The sequence below is a fragment of the Pteropus vampyrus genome, unplaced genomic scaffold (genome assembly GCF_000151845.1).
Source record: "Pteropus vampyrus isolate Shadow unplaced genomic scaffold, Pvam_2.0 Scaffold7, whole genome shotgun sequence".
Classification (NCBI taxonomy): Eukaryota; Metazoa; Chordata; class Mammalia; order Chiroptera; family Pteropodidae; genus Pteropus; species Pteropus vampyrus.
Genome location: NW_011888788.1, coordinates 6,783,716 through 6,807,101, shown reverse-complemented (window position 1 = coordinate 6,807,101; position 23,386 = coordinate 6,783,716). Strand labels below are relative to the sequence as shown.

The 23,386-nt window shown below is 36.4% G+C and overlaps 1 protein-coding gene across 3 annotated transcripts in view; it reads right to left on the bottom strand.

Moving 5' to 3' along the window:
- SNAP25 (synaptosome associated protein 25) overlaps positions 1–23,386 on the bottom strand; it is an 87,828-nt gene that overhangs the window by 17,520 nt on the left and 46,922 nt on the right. For all 3 annotated transcript variants that reach the window (XM_023536900.1, XM_023536906.1, XM_011370195.1), the window contains 3 exons: positions 13,984–14,119; positions 12,008–12,049; positions 5,356–5,404 (listed from right to left, as the gene is read on the bottom strand). In XM_023536900.1, the coding sequence (XP_023392668.1) occupies positions 5,356–5,404; positions 12,008–12,049; positions 13,984–14,055 (163 nt within the window). In that variant the 5' untranslated portion in view covers positions 14,056–14,119. The remainder of the gene's footprint in view (positions 1–5,355; positions 5,405–12,007; positions 12,050–13,983; positions 14,120–23,386) is intronic.

Genomic DNA, 23,386 nt, shown 5'->3' with positions numbered 1-23,386 from the left:
TGCATGCATGCCTCTGCTTCCAGGAATAAGGGAATGATTAGAATTAAACTGATAAATACACTTCCGGTCTATGGGTATAAGCAATCACTTAAAAACAATTTCACATTAAATCATATAGTAGAAATTATCGCTCTGTAAAATGAAGGTTCACTAGAGACCCAAACTGGGGAGATTATTCATGTGGAAAACAGTACCCTATTTTTTTCTCTTTTGGGGAACTGAAGAACAGAATTTATCTTATTAGGAACCTGTTACCTCTGCTATGCTTTTCAAATGACCAGTGAAAACAAAATTTCAGCTTCATCCAGCATTGGATAATTGTAGCACTGGTGAATTATTGCTGAATAAATACAAGTATAATATGTCTTTAAGACAATCCTTAAAAGGTCTGGAAAAAATGAATGGCAATTCTTTATATTCCAGAAGATTTTGTACTTTCCTGAACACATCATTCCAGTTTCCTTTAAAGAATGCAATAGTTATTTTGTAGATCAAATTAACTATCAAATGAGGGGATTGGTAGTGGGGAGAAGGACCTCAATATCATCAAAAAAGAACCATGTTAAGTACAGACAGAAACAGAGGCACTGAATCCCTATTGAACAATTGCTAATAGCATCCTGGAGTGCTAGGTCAGGATGAGATTGACAAGAATGTCTGGGTTCAGAGTGAAAGCCTGCTGGACTTGACTGGACTCAGCTGAAACACGCAGACTCTGGCCTGGGGTTACATGTTCAGATATTTGTTCTTCCTGAAGAGTTTCTCTTGATTTTATATTTTTGACCGAAATATTAACTCTCTGACCACATTTCAGGACCCCTACTCACTGTGTCTCCAGGGATTAGGATGTAACATAAAAATTGGTCCACAAGTGTTAGACTTCTGAACTAGAAAATTCAGGTTAAAAGATAAAAAGAGGCAGGTCAAATCTATATTTCTCAGAAATGGGTTTTGCCATGGCCAACAGCTTGTTTGGCAAAGTCATAGCTAAGAGAAGAATTCTGAAACTCTTTCAGAAAAGTTGACGCAGAAAATTATTTTATACCTACCAATATTGGTCGAATGTATCTTTATATATAATTACAAGTCAAACACTTAATTCAAAATATACTGTGGAAACATTTTGTCACAGATATTCTAATAATAATATTAATTTCTAAGGCATACACAGTTGTTTGCAGACATGTTAGGCATATTGAGACTTCATAGCAAATCGATAATTTCTATGAAGACATTTCTCAGGAAATACTTGAAAGTAACCAATGTTTTCATTCTATCTTGAGGTGGAGAGCATCTCAGAGGCTGATGCCATGCATTGTCTAGAGCTGACTGCTCCTTCCCTCCCTTAGCTTGCTTTCTGGCTGGTTTCTTTTCTCTTAGAGCCTGAGAGAAGAATAACATTTTGGGTCAGAAGAGGTATTTCAATAGATAATATTATATGTTGGAGCAAGAGCTTGAACTTTCTTCCGCCATGTTTGGATGACTGGTTATTTGTGACAGATCCATCAATGGCTAAATGCTCAGGTATCTAAGTTTAGATATCTTTTCTACTAATCTTGAGTAAGACAGCATGGGACCCTTTGATTACTCAACCTGATTTAAAAAAAAAAAAAGATGAATAGGAAAATATCAATCCTATTGACCCAGTGTGCAAGCCTTCATGAGTAGATTCAATTATAAGGTACTGCCTACATGATTTTCATTTTTCTTGCATTGATAAACATATGGAAATTAATCTAAATAAATTTAAATAGCCAAATGTGGCTAGTGGCTACTATATTGGACAGTGCAGCTTTAGTTATTCAGATGTTGGTGAGTGAAATTTAGCAAGAGGAATGTTTTCACAAATGCTACCTTGTAGTGCCAAGAACCTTTTGAGACAGTCAGCAGGCTCTCTGGATGAGGATTGACTTTGCCTTTACTTTACCAGGCAGGGGTCAATGATTTCACTGCTTAGTTGATCTCACAGGATTTTCCCAAGAGCTGCAGCTTCAGCATCAAAACAAACATAGAATCCAGCAAAGACCAACAACAGGAACAAGAGATAAGGAAATGAAAGGTTAAATCATCCCACATTAATGCTAAGGTTGTTTCATGGGAATTTCTCTTAGAGACAAGAAAAGTCCCAGGACTCAGTACATTTCCAGGGTCGTCTGTCATGCTCAGTGCTCCTTGGTGTCTCCTGATACCTGGGTATAAAACAAGAATCCAGTAAGGAATTTCTGAGAATAATCATTTAGCTGGACAACCAGGAATGGTTCTTTAGAAGGACAGCTATTTCTCGAGACTCCTGTGCAGCTGCAGAATAGAAGCAGGCAACACTTTTGGTGTTCAGGCATAGACAAAATTAGTAGAGCATAACTGAAGAGAAATTTAAAGCAGTTACAGATCTAAACAACTAAACACAGCATACATAGAATTAAAATGGATTTACAATGGCAGTAAAAATAGTTGTTGACTTATGCTCATCTGTCATTTTAAAAAGTCCTCATCTGCTATTATAGTTTAAATAGAATGTGTAAAGTACATTTCACTGAGGAATTCAGCAGTTACTGTGGTGTGGCCACAACTGAACTGTTTTAGCTGAGAATATTAACTACCTTATGGAGGAAATCTACTATTCTGTTTTGCTTCTTAGAGAATAATATGTAGATGTCTCTGGGAATCGTTTGTGCTAGCAAAAAATATATTTTTGCATTTGTATGGTAATTTTAATCAATTTTTTCTCTAGATTTTCTTCATCAAAGTACAACAAATTTTGCAACTCAAGTAAGCATGATATTCACTTTCTTTTATTGATTCTAGATTTGTATATATTATTTTCCATGTTTTTGTGTCAATGCTTTCTAGTTAGGGGAGAATAAAAGTCATTATCCTAAACTTTCCCCAAACCTTTCCTCCTATTGCAATGCTTCTTTTTCCACCCCCTTCACATACAAATTATTAACTAAAAGGATTAATAAGATGGAACTCCTAATTATTTGAGTGTACGTGTATCAATTTAGCTCTGGAAATGAAGTGTCATCCTTTTATATCAACACTTACTGCTTAATTGAAAAAAAAAAAAAAAGGCTATGTTTTGCTGCATCCTGAGTTTCAAAATCTGGAACACTGTTATAAAGACCAAACCCGTAAATCTTACGATTATAGAAAACTTAATTGGGGAGTTCTGAAGATTGCCAGAGCCATTGTAATTTCTTCAAAATACAACTCTACTAGACAATGTTATTTGCGTATAAATTTTGACAATTTGTGTTTTAAAAATTGGAAGGAAACCATTGAGGTTGAGGTTCAATTGCTTTCAAAAAACTTTTTTCTTGATTTTTTGATTGATTGGTGTATCTTTATTGAAAACTTCAAATACAAATAAATAATATAGAAACCTAAGTCCTTACATGACATCCATGAATGTGTGCCCCTCAAATGTCCCTTCAGGAGGGAACCTGCCAGGATGAGTGCAGTTAGCTGACACCTCCAGCTGCTGAATCTAGGGGATCTGCCACCACATGTACACAGAGGCCATGATCTCTCTGGGATGCTTTCAGCCAATGACTGAGCACAATGGGGTTACCAGAGCTGAGGCATTTCTTCCCCAAATGGGGTTGCTGCTCTTTGGGTAGTCTGTGCTCCTCGGCTCCCCATAAGCCTGGCAGAGATGTTTTTAGAGCAGCAGTGCAATCTGAGACTTTTCTTATCCAATTTTCCTTCTTCCCTCTTCTCCTCTAACAAGTGTCAGACCCACATCACAGTCTGAAGGCTCTCTTCCTAACTATTTCTAATTCCTCTCTCCTTGACTCATCGCAAACATTTCCCTAATACATCTTATAAAATTCTAATTGATTCTTAGTATTTGTTTTTCAGAGGACCCCAGTGATACACCTTCCTCCAGTCCCTTCTGCCCCCTGTCCTACAATAAATGATTGCAGGATAATTCTTTTGTGTCCACACCATAATTCATCTGGTTGGTCTCCTCACTGACAGACATATAGTTTTACACTATTTACAGTATTACAGGCAAGGCATGTACAGTTTTCTTTATGTAGTTATCAATGTATATCTGCAGTGTAAAATTCTAAGAATGGAATGTTTGGTCAAAGATGGGTGTATTTCAAAATTTGAAGATATCATCTAATTACTCTTCTAACATTTGTTATCAGTCTATGGTGCCCATCTGTAGAATGAGAGTTTCTGTTTTAATAGCATATGCACAGCATTGGGATTATAAATTTTAAAAATTTGTGCCAATTTCTTAAAGAGTGGTATCCCATTATTATGGTTGGTTGAAGCATGGTTTCGTACGTCTATTTGTAAACTGATTATTTATATTTTACAACCATTTTTATTTCAGTTTGTTGCCCTTTTCTTTAATGATATGCAAGGGTTCTCTGTATTTTAAGAAAATGCCTTATGTCTCTTATCTGTACAGCAAATTTTTCCCCAACTTGAGGTTTATGATTGAAGTTTGTTTACGGTGTCTCACGTTGTGAATAAGTTTTACATTTTTATCTTTGACATTAAAAACTCTTTCATGATTCTGAAGCATTTTCTAATGCTTTCATAAAATATGAACAAAGAGAAAATTTTTCTCAAAAATGTGTTTATTCTGATAAGAATTCAGAACAAAAGCAGGTAACTAACTTGTGACTAAAATTAAGTAAATCACCACTATATGATTACATGTATTTAGACAAAGAAAAATTTTGGTATTATCCTTCTAGTTTCCACTTTAGAGATACTACACTAAAATGTTGGCCCTCTGATTTTCATTAACTCTAAAATCTCCATAATAATTTTAAAAACTGGTCTAATATTTCAGTTGGTTCAATTTCCCATTTTCCAATGATCACTCCATGCTTATAGCTTGTTAAAAATAGCATCCTTTTATTTAAGGAATCTCCATAATGATCTGGAAATGAAAACTGCCAAATACTGAATTAGGAGAGTCAAAAGAAATGGACAGCATGATATTTACCATTCTCTCATTCTATCTAAGAATTATTAGAAGAAAATCAAATTTATGGAAGAGGTTAGGAATAAGAGAAATAAGAGAATTTTCATATTATCCAAGATATTATCATTTAAAAAACCAACTAAACAAATGACATTTTTCTTCAAAATTCTGTTACCCCCACCATATATAACATTCATTTAATCATGAAGGGCTTACATTTCCATACATTTACCTATCTTTACAATAGAAAAAGGAAAAAAAGTCAAGATGAAAACTCTAGGATCCTCACACTCATATACGTATTTAACACATATCAAAATGACCACCTATGTATGCACAAATTGTTTTAAAAATACGCTTTATTTGGACAAGAAATTGTTCTTACTGAAGAAATCTCAACTTACCTCCTTGTTCATCCAACATAACCAAAGTCCTGATACCAGCATCTTTACTCTATATTCCAATAATGGTAGCAAAGTTGAAAAAGAGTTAGAGAGAAAAGAGAGAAAGAGAAATCAGTAAGGGGACAATTAGCTCTATTAGAAATGGAAAATGAAGAGGACCAAAGGGAAAAGATGGAGGAAATATGGCAAGAATATTAGGGGCTGGGGAGGGACTCAGAGGAATGGGTCATCTGTAGACGTAGAAGAGAGGACTGTAGTTCAATCTCCATGGGGTAGTTTTCGGATGAGAATTGGTATGGAATTGGAATACACATAATATTTTACTGTGATTTTATATTTGAAAAATAAAAACACCTACAGTTTTTATAGCACCAACAACAGTAAGCTAATCTTTCAAAAATTTCTAGACTAAATCTTCTCCTCTGGCATAATATATCAAGAAAGATTCCATCAGTGAATTGGGGAGGGAAGATGTGTGAGAATATTGGGGGGTAAGATTTTTGATTTATCAGTAGGCAGGATTGCTTCACAAAGGTCTAGAAACACAGCTCAAAAGGAAACTCACTCTTCTGTGAGATTTAGGAAAGGGATTGGCAGATGAGAAATAAAGATTATTCTCCTAAAATACGAATTTCAGAATAATCTAAAATAAATTTCTTTACTCTGCAATCTAAAATTCCTCACAATAATATAGTGCGAGAAAATAATTCATTCATAAGCTTTATTACAGTTCTTGTATTACAGTTTTCAATGGAAGTGAAGATCTTTCATTTCACAGGGTGACTGTTAAGTATAAAATGGCATTGTTTAGGGTTTGAATAAATTTTTTCAAGGAAAGCTCCTGTGGCCTCTAAAGTAAATTGTAAAAAAGGACCTCTCTTATAGCCTCATTTATTTTTTACTGGCTTATTTTAAACTAAGGAAAAGAGAGATGTTAGTCGAGGTGAACAGAGGGCTGTTTTTATTTTTTATATATTTTTTTAAAAACAGTATTTTAATAATTCAATTCCAATGGTGCTTCCAAAACATTAAATAAAATACTAAAAGTGATTTCTGTGAGCTTTTATAATTCCCCATTTCAGAGAATATATCCAGTTAACTACCCTGGACACAAAAGCCTACCTTGTTTTTGAATACATTTTAATAGGCTTTAGTTGTGAAATCAGGAAGTAGTTTGCAGAGTGATGGTTCAGGATAACTTCAGAAGTCATGCACAGCACAGATTCTGGAGCCAGATTGCTCTGATGATTTCGCTGCCTAGCTGCGGGACCTCAGAGAAATGTACAAGTTGCTCTGTGCCTCAGTTCTCTCTTTTGTCATATAAGGATAGTCATAGTTAATACCTCTTTGACTTGTTATGCAAATTAAATGAATTAATATGTGGCATGTACTAGCATGGTGCCTAGCCTATAGTTAGCATTACTAAAGTGTTTCTAAAGTAAATACCTTCAGAAAATGCATCCGTAGCAGGACATTTGGGGAAACTGAAAATGACATAATTACTGACAACCCTCAGAAGCTTCTAGCCCACTACTTTTCAAACTTTAATGTGCATATGAATACACTGCATAGGAAATGCCTTGTTAAAATGTGGATTCTGATTCAGTAGGACTGGAGTAAAGCCTGACTTTGAATTTCTAATAAGCTCTTCATGCTGCTGATGATGGTTGGTGCAAGGACACATACTGAGCAGCAAGATTCTAGACCCCAGAAGAAATTTCAAATCTTTTTCTTCAATGTGTTGTAAATGAACATTCTTCATCACTAGCCTGTATTTCATGATTTCTATGCTCTTTCTGCAAATGTTAGCTATTACTTATGATAAGAAATTATGAAAAGCGAATGGCTTATTTAAGTATATGGATGTGACAATGCAGGTTCTGGTGAAGCCAGAGGCATCTCAGCATTTTCTCCTCTGAGTACCACATCAAGGTCATATTTGAGATCCCTGTTTCATTCTATAGGGACAGTGGGTGGGAAATAAGTTAGTGATTTCAGTTTGGTCAGTCTAGCTCTCATCTGTTTATATTTTTTAAATATGCTGTTATACCTATTTATTTTGCATGGAGCCCTGCAAGTATAATTTCATATTTGTTCACTTTAGTGCTAAATGTTTCAGCAGTGGAATAATTCACAGAACTAATCCCAAGGAGCAAGAGTTTGCCCGAATTTAGAAAAACATAAGCAATGGGCACAGATTAATGAGTCAAGAATGCTGTGTTGTGCTCTTAGCTCAGCCAACAACTAGTTGTGAGACAGTGAAAGAGTCACCTGAACTTTCAGGGTCTTTCCCCATATTTAAGATAGGGATGGAGATGCTAAACAAGATTAGGTGATTGGTAGGCTGGTTTATTACTCTCTGGCTCATCCATCCATCTACTCATCCATTCACTCATCCATCCATCCATTCACTAAGTGTTTATTGAGTCTCCATTCTGTCCCAGGCACTAAGGATATGGGGTAGATAGATAAATTCATAGCTTCTCAACTGTGTTTCACAGTGTGAGAGACAATTTGGTCAGGAGGGAGGAGCTGGGATCTGGGAGTCAGTAATTCTGAATTCTAGACTTATCTTTGAAATTCTGTTGCTTTAGAGTCACCTGTTTTGTGTTTCAGCTTCCCTAGCCATCCAATGGGAATGGAAACAGCTCCTTACTGCCTAGAGTACTTATGAGGATAGAATGAGCTATAGAATGTAAAGGCTTCTACAAGTTCAACTCTATGGGAGGCCATGGTTCAAAAAGAAGTACATTAAGATAAAGGACTTAATTTGTGTGAAATCTCAATCAGTGTAGCATGAACTGCTTTTATTTCTGTTTGTTTTCTTGGATCCTTTTACATTTTGTGGAATTCTCAAAGAAAAAAGTAAATATTGTAGGGGTTGCTGATGGACAGGAAGTTAAGTACTGTGCATAAGAATTCACACTCTGGAATCAGGTAGACCTGGACTTTAATTCCATCTCCGCCATTTGTAGCTGTGTCTCTCAAGCAAATTACTTAACCACTGTGTACTTCAATTTCTTCCTTGGTAAAAGAGATCAAAGTGCTGTGGCTACACTCCGGTTTGCAACAGTGCAGAAGGTGGGTACCCCTACCCCTCTTGTTGTTCAAGGGTCAACTGTAGTAGTGAAAGATGCTACAAGGATTGTATTAGATAATGCATGTTTGATGATAGCTTTGAGCACAATACCTGGCACGGAGTAGGCTCTCAATAAATGTTAGAACATGTACATTTGGCTCCACTCTTTTGCTGACGGTTTTTTATCAAAATAAATGAATTGTTCTTTGGGGGAACTAGAACCTCACGAAAGAAGGGCAGGGGTGGGGACAATATCTCAGGGGAAGCAGAATATTACTTTCTCCTATTCCTTAAAGAGTATTATGTTTCAATAACTAAGAGTGAGAAGAGGTGGTTCTATTTTTGTTTTAGCTGAATTCTTGGTTTCTATTTCAGATTGCTGAGAAAATTATCTACTTAAAACAAGGCAGTTTGAGATGTAAGTGATATTTTTTCCATTTCTTTTTTTAAAATTTTCATTTCTCTATTTTTATTTTTTCTTTTTTGTCGATGAACTAAAAGTAAAATCATGTTCCAAATGTTTCTGGAACATTTTTAGTCTTCCTTGCTTTTCCCTAAGTCTGAGCTAAAACATGGATAGTCTAAGTACTCTCTAACTGCCAGAGTTCCAAAAGACCCATATCTGCCTCTCTGAAAACAACTACCCAGCCTGATTTTTCCAGTTTTAGCACAACACAAACATAGCTTCAGAATGCTTATTCTCTTCTCCTGATCAAACTGTTTTGAAAGAAAAGGCATAAAAAGAAAAGATGCTAAAACATCCTTGAAATGTTGAGGAGCCCTCAGGCACCATTCCAATCTTTTGAATCAACCTACCCTAAAGTAATACGGCTTTTCCTGGGCTTAGTTTTCATAACCTTAGACATTCATGTGTAAACATCATTTCCTAAATTTAGTGATATTAGAGTTAACTTTTTTTTTTTTTGGCCTGGAATCAAATACTCTTTGAAGATACATTCATGACTCTCCCACCAGAATTAATTGTTCCCTCCTCTATGCTCCTAAGGCAGGTACAGCCTTGAATTTGGAGAGCTATTTTCATAGCTGTTTTCCTGCATAATATCAATTTATATCTTCTCTCCCACCCCTAGAGTTAGACATTCAATAAATATTTGTTAAAATGCGTCCATCAGAAGAGACAGTTCCTACCTCCAGGCTGAGAACCTAGTGCTATATAATTTCTAACCATTTTACTTGTGTATGGTATTCAGCTTTTCTGAACTTTCCCCACTGACCTCTGTGTAACTTTACATCATCTTTGAAACATTGATGATGGCTTCTATTAAAAGGCAAGCCTCTACCCTGCCACTCTGTTATAGCCTAAAGTCTATGAGAGATGGCACAAAGTCGGACAGTTTGCCTTAGGGAGACATTATGAATTTAGTAACCTTTCCTGTCTTTGAGAATTAATTTCAATAAGAATTCTGCTTAATTCAAATTATATAGGATTCATGCTCTTTGGGATCATGGGCAAGATCCTAGTATTTCAAGGCTCAGATTTTCCGAATGATTTCTGCCCTTAATGAATATTTAATGCTGATTCTCTTTAAAGAGAATTTCCTTTTTGATTGAAAAGCAGAATATCATCTGAATAGCCAATGCCCTAGACATAAGAGGTGATTGACCATAAATATAAAATAACTAGGAGGAAGTAAGAGCAAATCGATCTACTCTAATAATGGCTTGCCCATAAATTCCTAAGGATGAAAAGTCTAATAGCTTCCTCTTGCTTATTAGAGGTAGGAGAGAGCTTCTATCTGTTTCACTCCTTATTCTAAGATGCAACTTTATGCTTGGTCGAGAAACACTTCAGGAGAAACAAACACATATGATTCTAGAATTCTACTTAATTGATAGAGCTTTTGAGATTTTTTTCCCTGCCAGAATATATTAGAGCAAGCACTCCTTTCTCAAATCTGGCTGACAATGCCTGCCATTTAAGACACAAATGTCTGTGACCCAAAGACTCTGATGGCTGAGGGGCCAGTTCATAATGATGTATTTTCATGCATTTGCTCCACCATGTTCCATGTTCTAGGTAGTATTTCGACATTGCATAGGTGGGCAAACTTGTGATAGTTTTGCTGCTTTAGAAATTTACTTCACATGTTCATACACATGAATGAAAACAACAAAAAAAGTGAGCTTGGAGGCTATGGTTGAAGGTCATAAAGATGTATCGAGATAATTATGACAGTGGACTTCTGGTCTCCCTTCAAGTCAACATCAGAGCTAACATAGAAATGTTACTAAGGTTTGTTCCCTTTCATTTATTCTCAGAGTGAGGGACAGTAAGCCTACTCTAAAAGTCTCACCAGCACTGCTAGATTTATATTATCTGCCTCTTTTTAGTTCCTCAAGTATTTCTGCGTGAGTGGTGTTTCCAGAATAGAACAAAGAAAAAATTTTCTTCATTTAGAGAGTGAAGGCTGCTTTTCCAAGCTGCTGAGCATCCTGAGAGCTCCTGGTTATCACCTTCTCCCTACTCCTCCTGTGGCAATTCACATTTAGCCATCATATTTCACTCTTAGGTGAGAAGCTAAAGCTGTAGTAATAAGGGAAGATGCTGGCTCCTAAAGTGTGAGAGGCAGCTGCCTTTCCTTTTAGCCTCGTGAAATTTATCTTTCTTTTTTTATGTGATTGCATAAGCGATTTAGGGTAGCATGAGGGGAGTAGGCTCATTTAATTATTCTGCTAGAAAAACCTCAAGATCTCTAAAAACGATAACCATACGTGAATTTATACATTGATAATCAGTTTCAAAGCATAGCTAAAACAGCTTCTCACTGAATAAAAACTGTTAGGCTTATTTTATTCATTTAAGATAAATACAACCCATTCCATTCTTTTTCTACTTCATCTCTCCCAAAGGACAAGTTCAATTAATCCATTTATTCTTCCTGGTTGACTGCTGCTCTCCCAAATTGGAATCAGTGAGTTTTATTGCAAATGGCCTTTTGATTCCATAATTGCTATCTGCCCTATTTTACCCATTTAAAAATAGTTCAGCATTCATTAACCATGCCTCACAAATGAATGTTCAATCCAGAGTCAGGAATATAAAAGAGCTTCTATATTTACATTATTGGTCTTGATATTTCCCCTTATTGAAGAATTTTCCTATTATTCCATGAATTTGAGTGCCTGACTCCAAAGATTATAATTTCTGAATATGTTACACCTATAGGGGTATATATTTTTAAAAGTCATACATGTGGTTAAAAACAGAACAGGATGTCAAGACTAGATGTGACTTAAAGGCATCAAAATAATTACAAATGAGATTTTTATGTAGATAATTTCTTTGTATATTAAAAATCACTGATTTGTTTAAAGCGATTCAATCTTTTGTGACTTTTGGGGAGTATTTACTTGGAAATACTATACTTCCCTGCTTCTCAGACTGTAAGGATAACCTGGGCTGGGAGGAAGAGTGGATACTTTGATGACTATCTGACAATTTAAATGTAGCATCTCCCTCCCTATGTGGCTTCCTGGTGGCCCTATCAACACTGGAATCAATGGGATCATGGTCCAGGGATTAGTTTATTCTAAAATATGGCCACTGCTTACCTCTTCAACCAGTTGCAGCATACGACGGGTGCTTTCCAGCGACTAAGATGAAAAAAAAACCAAACACAAATATTATGAGTGCAAGATCCAGAGGTCTTGGGATAATAGAACTACTTTCTTCTCTTGAGAAACACAAAGGGTCACTGTCACATATTTTTTTATGTTTATAACTGAAACACAAAAGTTCTCCCCATTTTCAATCTCTCTCCTATCAGTCTTTCTGCATAATAAGATTCCCTTAAGCAAATTACATTAAAGCTGATCTTCATAAAATCAAAACCATATGAAGCTGATCTTGATATCAAAGAAAAAGTAATCTGGAAAAGATAGTTTTGCATGTGCAGGATGTATGAAAAATTATCTCAGAGGACTAATTTGGGCTCCCTAGAAGCGGAATATTAAATTTTAAACACAAACACAATTTTTTGTGAAATGAGATGAATCTAACATCAAGTTTCTCATAAAGCCTTAGAAACACAATTGGAAGTTCTTATCAATACAAATTAAGTTGTTGCCTTAGGGTGAAAAAAATCAAGCATGTTTGAAACAACTAGCCTGTAGGAGACAGTTATAATAATTATCTTCATCCTTAGATAAGAAAAATTAGATGGCAAGTCTGAACTCAGTGCTGGTCCCTAAGGCACAATGTTGTCACTTTTTTTCTCAGTTCCTTTGAAAATACTAAGAATCTAACAACCAGTGTGATCTCTCAAAGCTGTGCTTTTAAGTGACGAACTAATTTTGAAGAAGATTCCGTAGAAACATGAAGAATGTTAACTTTCCTGGAAGAGTTGTGAACAGGCTGTTTTTGAAATAGAATGGCTATAATCAGTCATATGCTAGCAAATGTTTAATATCTGGCTCTCCAGAAAATAATATATGAATATATGTATGTATTTAACCTCATTATTTTAATGACATAAAAGATACACAGTAAAAAATTTACAAATAATAATAAAAAACTCTCTATTATAAATTCCATATAACCAATTGATTCTCACAGAATGCTTTTGTTGATTACTGGTGACCTCTGTGCCCATAGCTAAGTGTTCACAGAACAAGTGCAGTTCTGGCATAAACACTGGTTGATATTTTCATTTACATTAATGAGTAAGAGGGAAATAAAACAAGAAGAAATATGTTGGAACTTTACTTATTTATCAATGATACAAATGACTTCTTTGCTAAAGAGAATCATCATTTTCAAATGGAAGTTTTTCTCATTTTTTTGTGTTATTTATAGTGTAATAGCTGCAAATGTGCACACTTTTAAATTTAATCTGCATTATTAATATTTTTCCCCTTTCTTAAGTCTAGACAATCAACAAAGCAAAAAGTCCAGCCCTGATTTGTAGTGTTTGCAGATTCCCATGGTATAAATACTCTCACCTTGTCTGATTTCTAAGTATATCACAGTGTCACTGCAGTGAACTTAGGAAGAGTCACAGTAACACACCATTACACAGTATCTCCACACTACAGACCCAACACATGCCAAGAACTTTGAGAGTATAAATAGTAGCAAAACAATTAGGAAGTGACGAGCTCCGAGTATTTAGTACCTCTGATTTTCATATACTCTATTTAATTGTCATTTTTATAATTCAACTTTAATACCGGCTCATAAAGTTCTGGAAAATGTAGCAATGTTACATAAAAATGTTAGCTCTCAGAATTAAGCCAGCTCCAGTACACCACTGGCTGTCAGACACCCAAAGATATTGCTTTTCTTAGAGCATCTTGAATTTTCTAGATTTCTAGAAATTGGGAACTTAGTCTAAGACATTAATTTGTGCATAGGTTTTATAATTAATATGTTGCTGTTTGCAGAGGCCTTACTTGTAGAGGAAATCACAGTCATATGCATCCTGCTTTTTTTTGAGACATTAGAAGAAGCCCTTTTCCCATTGAACTTGAATAAGATAAACTACATAGCTCCCTATCTTTTGCTGCCTTCTCATGTTTCCATCCCTCACCTCATCAGCCAGCTGGTCAGCCCTTCGCTGCATCTCTTCCAGCTCATTGCGCATGTCCGCGTCTTCAGCCATGGTAGTGGTGGGAGGTGGCTGGGTGCCTGAGCTGGGAGGTTAGTAATGGGTTTGGCCACAGGACCTGGAAAGAAATAGAAATGAACATGTGAGACTTTATGTGTGTATGTGTAAGTGTGTGCAAATAGGAGAAGATATAAATAGCTCAAACTCCATCTCCACAACTCAGTCATCTTCTGAGCTGGAAGCCATACTCAAACAGGGGTCAACAGAATTATGCTGTTTCTCCAAAAGACACCATGAATGCATACTTGCCAACTTTATCATGGACACAGATACCTGTCTACCTATGAAGTATTTTTTTAAGACACAAGCCGTCCAAGAGTTAGGTATGATAGGATGAATAGATGTGATTCTGAGTTAGTATACTTTTAATCTCACATTTACTTATTTTAATTTTATTTTTAATAGCTTTATTGAGGTATAATTAACATACAGTAAATCCCACATATTTGAAGTGTATACTTTGAAAAGTTTTGATATACATATAAATCCAGGAAACCATGACTACTATTCATATAAATCTAGGAAACCATGACTACAATTAAGAAAAATGAACATATGCATCACTCCTAAAAGTTTCTTCATGCCCTTTGTAATCCTACACCCACCAAACCCATGTTGCCTTACTACAGGTCAAGATAACTGCTCACCTGCTTTCTATCACTAAAAATTAGTTTGCATTTCCTAATACAAATGGAGTGATATGGGATGTATTGCTTCTTTCACTTATCATAATTATTTTGAGATTCATTCATGTTATAACATGTATTAATAGTTCATTCCTTTTGGTTGTTGAGTAGTATTCCATTGCATTCAGAAGCATTTGGAAGCAAAAGGCAGAAAATTTTTAGTCTCTTTTAATTACTATTAGAGGTTTCCACGATGGTTTATGTGGGTGTTTGCAACTATTTCTCCAAAGAGGGTGAGTCCTTGGCCTTGAAATGTGACCAGCCCATTTTTTGGCTACTCTTTTGAAACCTCAAATTACAAATTACAGGTAGCCAGACTGAGCTACCTCCAGAGGCAACCAGCTCCCTTCCCTCCATCTCTTCCTTCTTCTTTTCTTTCTTTCTCTTGCCCTTCCTTTATTTTTAAATATTGATTGAGTACCTATAATATGCCAGGACAGTGTTAGGTACTAAAAATATGGTGATGAATGAGACAGGCAAGTTCATTGTTGTCACAGAACTACAATCTAATTGGGAAGATGGGAGTGAAATAAGGAAATGAGATTATTCTGTGTGAAATTAATTATATTTGAGGACATACCATGGGTGCCATCAGTCACAGCAGGCCTCTCTGAGGAAGTCCTGTCTCTAAGAAAGGCAAACAGGGTACCCCATCAGTGAAGGGGTAAAGAGCTTGAGGAAGGGTTTAAGAAGATAAGTATTTGATATGATGAAAACATGTTTGTGAGTAACACAAATGTAGAAGGCATGAGCTCTTGTCTTGTGGCTGAGATGGCCAATTGTGTACGAGAATTTATCCTCCCTATTCCACGGTAGAGCACAGTCTCTGGGAAATGGCTGCTCAGTCAAAAATCACATTTCCAGTCCTCATTTGAAGGATATGGTGCCATGGGGCTAAAGATGGTTCATGAATTGTAGTCAAAATGATATGTATACTTGCCAGACTAAAGCAACTCAAAAGCAGGCATTCCCTCCATGCCCTCTCATTTTCTTTTTGCCAGCAAAAAACAGGGCCCTAGAGGATGGCCAGGCCATGAAACAGTAGGAACTTGGGCCCTTCACATCTTTTCCTGGAGGAAATTTGATAGCTGACCACAATGACCTGAACCTTCATATGAGGTGACAATGCATTTGTTTTGTTATAGCAGCTGGTGTTACACTAATGAAGGCCTGAAGAAACTTAAAATGGAATAGAAACATTGCATAGAAGCATAATTTCTAATCAAAAACACATTCCTGTTTGCCCTTCCATTGAAAACTGAAGCTGGGAGAGAAATAAGATTTAGGGCTTTGGGGCAATACCATGTTTGATGATGATGATGATGATGATGACAACGACGACGACTATGACGACTTATATGAGAAACACTTTTTTATTAAAATAAAACGAAAACTATTAATCAAGAAAAATCAGAAACATACTCATTGGGAGGCAAGGGAACTACAGTTCACAGAGGGAGATTCTTGTTGCGGGCCCAGGGAGGGGCCTCTGTGACACTGTCTCCCCCACCCACTGCCGCATCGTTTTCTTGACAGCTAAAGTGGAATTCCTCTGGGATTTTAATTTAGTACCTATTATTAGAATCTTTTAAATTTATCCCTCTTGTGGAGTAACAAACTATTCAGAGTTCCCAGGTAGGATGAATCCTAAGGTAAAACTTCTTTGGGGGATAATAGATTTCACAGTTCTTTTGTTCTCAGTGATTCTTGGGCAAAGCATCAAATGTGAAATCATAGTAAAAATGAAGGAGAAAACTTTCAGGGCTGCATTTTACTAGTGGCATTAAAACAAAAAGTAGTATGTTTATATTAGGTTAGTTTTATGGACAGTCATTTGAAATATTGACCGGGCATCCTACTATGAGCCTGCTAATTTTCACACACCAGAATATGTACTCATGATATGATGTAGAGCTTTAAATACTTTGTGTCTTTGCTTAAATACAGATCTCCATTTTAGCAGTTAGGGACCTAGGAAATAGAAATTGGAAGGAATTTACACCAAGTCACTCCTGAACCTTTAGATGAGCACAAATAAAATTCTAATGTTCCCCTAAGTGACTGGGATCTACTCTTCAGAATAAAATGGTTTGTCAATGGAAACATTGAGTAGATTGTGGGCCATATCTTAGTGGAATGAATAAGTTCTTGGATGTTAGAAAGACGTAGTTAGGCTGCTGGCTCTGACATTCAGTTGCTGGGTGACTCTGGGCAAATTTATCACAGTCTCTGAGCTTCGGTTTTCTCAAAAGGTAAATAATACCAGTCTCATGAACTTGTTGAGGGGAATACAGTATAGAAGTTTCTGATTAATCTTGTTCATGAGGATGTGGGGGCTTAATATTGAGAAAGCCTTGCTCATTTAGGACAGGGCTGTATGTACCCTTTGCTAAAATTGGAACAAATCCAATGTTTGTTAATTAACTTTTCTTTACTAATGGCTGAGCAAGAGGCATGTTGCTGTGGTGCTGAGTGCCTATGGAAGCCTGAAACCAGGGAAACCAGCAGAGTGCCTAAGTCTCCAGTCTGTAAGCAGCATCTCTCATGGGATAACTACATGGAGACAAACAAGACTGTCTTCTCACCCTGTTCTCCATCTTTGTATTTTGCTGCTGGGTTCCTTGGGGAAAATTCTTCCTTTAGTCTAAGCAAACAACTTGACCTTTCCTTTTAATAAGCCAGTTTATTAGAAGGCAGAGGTCTGTGTGCTTTCAAACCTCTAATGCTGTTGTAATTTCCCACTCCTCCAGGTCTATTTGTTGGTAAATGTACTGTCTCCCTCTCCTCCCCACCCCTTATCTCTCTCTCTCCTCTCTGGCTTTCATGTGTTTCCTTGGCAATCTCCTCTCAAAGTTGCTATTTTCAGCACCTGAAGAACAGCTACAGGGCCCCCTGGCTTCAAGCTAAGGGCAACCTATGAAGATCTGGCTGATGGGCAGTTGGCGTGATAGCAGGAAAGCCATGTGGTGGATACCCCTGTTTTCACCACTTTCACAGTACCCCCAGGAACTCCCACGCCTTTGTCCTGTTCTAAAGTGTTGGGGTATGTCTGTGATTTGAGAGGAAGGCTGATGAGTTTCAGAGATCTCAAATGCACGGAGATTTCAATGCTGTAAAAGCGATGTCCCCTCTTCTAGTAAGAATAGAGAGAAGGCATGGAGCGCACCTCCAGGTCCTCTGTTGGGATGTTTAATGCCAGTGTTTTACAAGTTCTCCCATAAACCCCAAACCCAAGCATATTAACATTCTAAGAGACAGCATCTAAAGAAGCATGATAATGTTGAATAACAGTTATTTCAGTAGCTGAAAGGATGTTATAGTGAAATGGCATCTATTATCTAGGAGGTGTGGAACACTTCACTCATATTAGCACATTAAACCTCCAACCTGTGTGTTTCCTGAGCTCATAGTGTGGCCCCAGCCAGCAAAGCCTGCTTAGTGAGGAAATAAAAATCAGAGCCACTAAGAACTATTCCCTGGGGCTCTGATGTAAGACAATTTCCCAGTCCATTAGGGGCCCAACAGTATTCTATTAATTATCTCAAATCACCAGTGTTTAGTGAAGGGTCTGGCCCCTACTAGGTGTTCATGTTAATTCGCTTATTGAATGAGTGACTGAATTAACTGTTCTGGCACCCCCAGGTGGTATTTAATGTTCCCAAGTCAGCAATTTTCCAGGCGTGGTCAATAGCAGTGTTTCTAAAACTTTAACAGGCATCAGAATCACCAGAAACCTTATTAAAACATACTGCTAGATCCCACTCTCAGAGATTCTGAGTTAATTGCTCTTAGATGGGGCCCCAGATTCTGCATTTCTAACAAGCCCCCAGGCAATGCTGATGCCGTTGGTCCTCAGACTGCACTTTGAATAGCTTCTATCTATAGAACACTGGAATGTTAATAAATGCGGAGTCAGAGGAAGGTTCTATAGTCATATAGAATGGGGAAACAGTAGGATCAACCAGAGGCTTCAGGGAATTGTAGACAAATCCAGCTCACCGCCTATTTTTGTACTGGCCATGAGCAAAGGATGGTTTTTACATTTTTAAATAGTTGAAAAGACTCAAAGAAGAGGAATACTTTGTATATGTGAAAAACAACATGAATTGATTGACAGACAACCACGCCCACTGGTTTCTTTGTTGTCAATGGCTTCTTTCAGGCTACAGCGGCAGAGCTGAGTGGTTGCAAGAGACCACATAGCCCTCGAAGCTGAAAAATTTACTATTTGGTTCTATAAAGAAAACATTTGCAGATCCCTGGGCTAAATACAAGTAAACAGAAATCCTTAAAGCATTCCTTATCAGTCTTTCATATCCATAAAGCATTGTACATTTCTGGTAGACAAACACAACGTGTGGCATTTTCTTCTGTCTATATTTGCCTATAGACTTTCCTTTTAATGGAGCTTCCCATAATGGGCTTTGTGTTCCTGGACCATATTTTAAAAAAAAGAAATGATGTATGGAGTAAAATATAAAAATGAATTTACCTTTGATTGACTATTCTTACAGGGTTTTAGGACTATAAATCAGATTTAATCCATGTGATAAACTGTGACGTTCTGGGGTGCCTGCAAAGCCCTCACAAAGATTCCTAATTTTCATGACCAACTATAGACCAAAGTTCTCAGCCCCAGTAGCAGCATTGATAGAAGCATACGAGTGTCTGTGGCTATGGATGTATGTGGTACACAGTGAGCTAGCTGAGTAATTTGTAAGGCTCTTCATTCTCTAATGCTGCGTACAAGTCTATTTGAGTCCCACATTGGACACAGGGCAGATGAATTCCAAAGACGACCCTTTCTCCCTTATTAAAGAGTTTGCTTATTTACATGCATTAGGCTAAGACTACTTTCTTGAGGTTGAGTCTGAACTTAAATATGAGGTTAGGACCTAGGGAGAAGGAATGAGTGAGGGTGGCTCTAAGGGGTGTGTGTCTCGATATACTAGGTGGACAGAAACATAGATGGCTATTATGCTGGGGACATTGGCCATTAATCCAAGTATGATAGGTTAGGAATGTCTTGGGGAAGGTATAATTCTCTTCATGTTTCACCTTTTAATTAATAAAACAAATCAACAAACATTATATATAGATATATATGGATATATATAGACATAGATATGTATAGATATATATACCTATTATCTAAATTATCACAAAATGCTGAAACCTACATCTTAATGTCTCCCCACACAGTTAATTATTTGAACAAAGCTTCTGTAGGGTAGATCTCTTCTCCTGTTGACCCTGTCTGCTTTCTGGTGGAATTTAACAAACGTTTATTCAAGACTCAACAAAATTCAACAAAAGTTTATTAAAGACTCACTATATTCAACAAAGCCCAAAGAAGAACAAAGGGACTTTATAAACCATGTAAAACAATTCTCCTTAATTATTAATAAAAATAACACTAACACTTACTGAGGGCTTACTCTTTGCAGGGCACTCTTTTAAGTGCTTTTCATATAATAACTTACATAAACCTTAAACGACACTATTACCATCCCTACTTTGTCGATTAGGAAACGAGCTTAGCAGTAACTCTCCATTGACACACAGATGGATTTCAGATGAGGAATTTAGGTCATTTTTTTTTTTCCTTTGCTCCCAAGGCTAAAAATATTAGTCATTCTTGAGCTAAAACTTTTTTTTCTAACACATTTTTGTCTATATCTTAAAATGCTGTTAGGCTTGTGCATTATCAGCAATCATTCTTACCTTGACCTGCCTGTATCTTAATTTTGGGTCATTTTCAAAAATATTTCAAAGTATGTTTATTCTCAAACACATTATGTGGTTATTTTATCTTTTAATTAAAAACTGGAAATATTTCATTCTTAGTTTCATTTATATATTGAAAAATAATGAAGAGTGTTTTAACAGGCATATCTCAGTATATTCCAACTTTTGATATTATTTACCAATTCCACCTATGCTTTTAATCTCCAGTTCTTTTTTCTTTGCCTTTGTTCTTATTTTATTTCCCTTTTCTTCCTAAGATGTGTCATTGTGTTGTTCTTTACGTAGCTTTTTGAATTGACAAAAGATTAATTTATTTTACATTTTTCTTGTTTTTGATACAATATATATATTGCTACAAATTGTCCTATATGTATTACTGTGGCACTATCCTATAGGTTTTAGAATATAATATGACTTGTTATTTATTTCTGAGGAGTTTTAAATTTCACTTTTAATTTCCTTTGTAATTCAAGAGTTATTTGAATGTATGATTTTGAAATTTAAATAATAGAGGGGTTTTTCTTGTTTGTTTGTTTGTTTTTTTGGTAATTTCTAATTTTATTTCATTATGGCCAGTGAAGGTGGCACACATAATTTTTGCTATTTGAAATTTGGTGAGATTTTCTTTGCACCCTAACACATGGTCAATTCTGCAAATATTTAATTTGTGTTTGAGAAAAAAGCCTATACTAACTTTGATTTTACCTAGTTTCCTACTTACATCAAATCAAGCTGAAAAGGAAGATTAGTTATTCAAACTCCCTGTAATCCTTAGCCAACCTGATCTATTGATTTCTGGGTATGCAAGTCTCCCATAGTAATTGTAGCTTTATCAATTACTTCTTATATTTCAGCTCATTTTTGCTTTTTACATTTTGCAGCTGTGTTTTCACATATATAGGCCTATTATTGCTACTTTTTCATAGTGAATTGTAGCTTTTATCAATATTAAAGATTAGTATTACAATCATGTACTTCGGTCAAACTCAACAGATGGGGATGCATGTCTTAGACCTATCCCTTTCACCTTGATAAAACAAACTCAAAAAACGACAAACCAATATTACACATCTAAGCTGTGGGAGCTCTCATTTGGCTCATGATTCAGAATCTAACAGCAGGGCAGTCATCTGCCTTTTCTGAGTTTTTGTTCTTACCATCTAGAAAGAGCCAGCACTTGGATGTGTTTGGAGGCAGGAGCTAATTATTTCTTTCCCTGACTGCAATGGAATGAGAATGTAATCAAGGATGGGCCTAGTGTTTTATTTTCACTGGATGAAATTTATCCTTGAAGTTAATGGAACTGTAAGACCCAAAGCACCTATTCTACGGAATAGTGAAGCACAGTGACAGCTGCTGAGGCAAGTCCCTAAGATTCCTCAAGTGTATTGGGAGCATATTCTATTCTGAATAATAAGAATTCGCCCCAGGTTTGAAGCAGCCTTTCTTGAGTAAGAAAAATCAGCTGCATTTATTTCAACATTCTATGTCATATAACTCTTGTTGTCAAAATATTATGCATAATAATAGTCACTTAATGAGAACTTTCTATGTGATAGGAATCAAACCAGGAATTTTATGTAAAACTAGGAGGTTTATACAGGAACCTCAAACCTTTTTACCCCAAGCATCACCTTGAGCTTGTTAGAAACACAGAATCTTTGGCTCCACCCCACACCTACTGGATCAGATCAGCTACTGCACAAGACCACCAAGCATCAGAAGTTTGAGAAGTGCTACTTTAAACCACATTATCTCCATAATAAGCATGAAAAGAATAAAGTACAAGTTTATAAACAACTTGAAAATCAGCCAACCAAGACCACAGAGCTGGTTGGTGGAAGAAGCTGAGTGTCCCACTTGGGGAACCTGACTCTCTGCTTATATGTCTGCTGCTGCACTATCTGCCATTATTTCACTTTGCCCATCCAATGGGAGCTACAGACTTCTGCCAACATTTGCTTCCCAAGCATACTGAAAGCTCCATGGGGTCATGGGTTCTAAATGTCTCACAGCAGTGTCCTGCACTCAGAGGGTGGACACACTGGCTGACTTTCATGAGATGAAATCTTTCATTCAGAATGCAAAGGGAAGATGCTTATCAGGAAAAGCATGCCGAGGACTTCTCATCTTCCCCAAATAAGAGTCTGTAAAAGTTAAGACTTATTCTTTAAGGTCGTTAGAGCTCAAAAGGGAGAAAACAGAGATTCTGCATATTAGAGACTCTATGGATTGTCCTAATAAATTCTTCCTCTGAAAATGATAATAATTAAAGTGCATATCCAAATGCCAAACTAAGGTCCAGAGCAAAGAATAATTTTAGCAGATAACAGATAGCAAGGTTTTGTTTACACTTCTATCATTAAAAATTTATTAAAACTGCTGTGTCAGTGGTTGTGTAAATTCTTTACAGTGCGGACTGGACATAGCTCCCTGTTCTTCTATCTTTACAGTGCGGACTGGACATAGCTCCCTGTTCTTCTATTTTGAACATTCTTGTGCATGAAAAAAAAAAAATTCAACCTCATTCTCTTTTCATAGTGGGCACCGCTAGTTTTAATAAATTTCTTAGTTGAATCAAAAGATTTTCTTTCAAATATGAAGAATAAATGGCCCATGAGTGAATTGATTTTCCATCATACAACCATTTTATGCCCATTATGTGGTTCATGGATAAGTCACAAGTGCTTATAATAGGGCTTCGCAGTAGCATGACCTGAGGCCTCCTTGCATCTAATCCTTTCTAGTTACTTGTTAAAACACAAATTCCCAGTCACATCACCTGTGGAAAGAGATCTATGAAGGTGGGGCTAGAATTTGTATTTTTAACAATAACCACAGGTTCCTCTTATGCTTCCAGAATAGTTGGATTCATGCACAGCATCACGTAG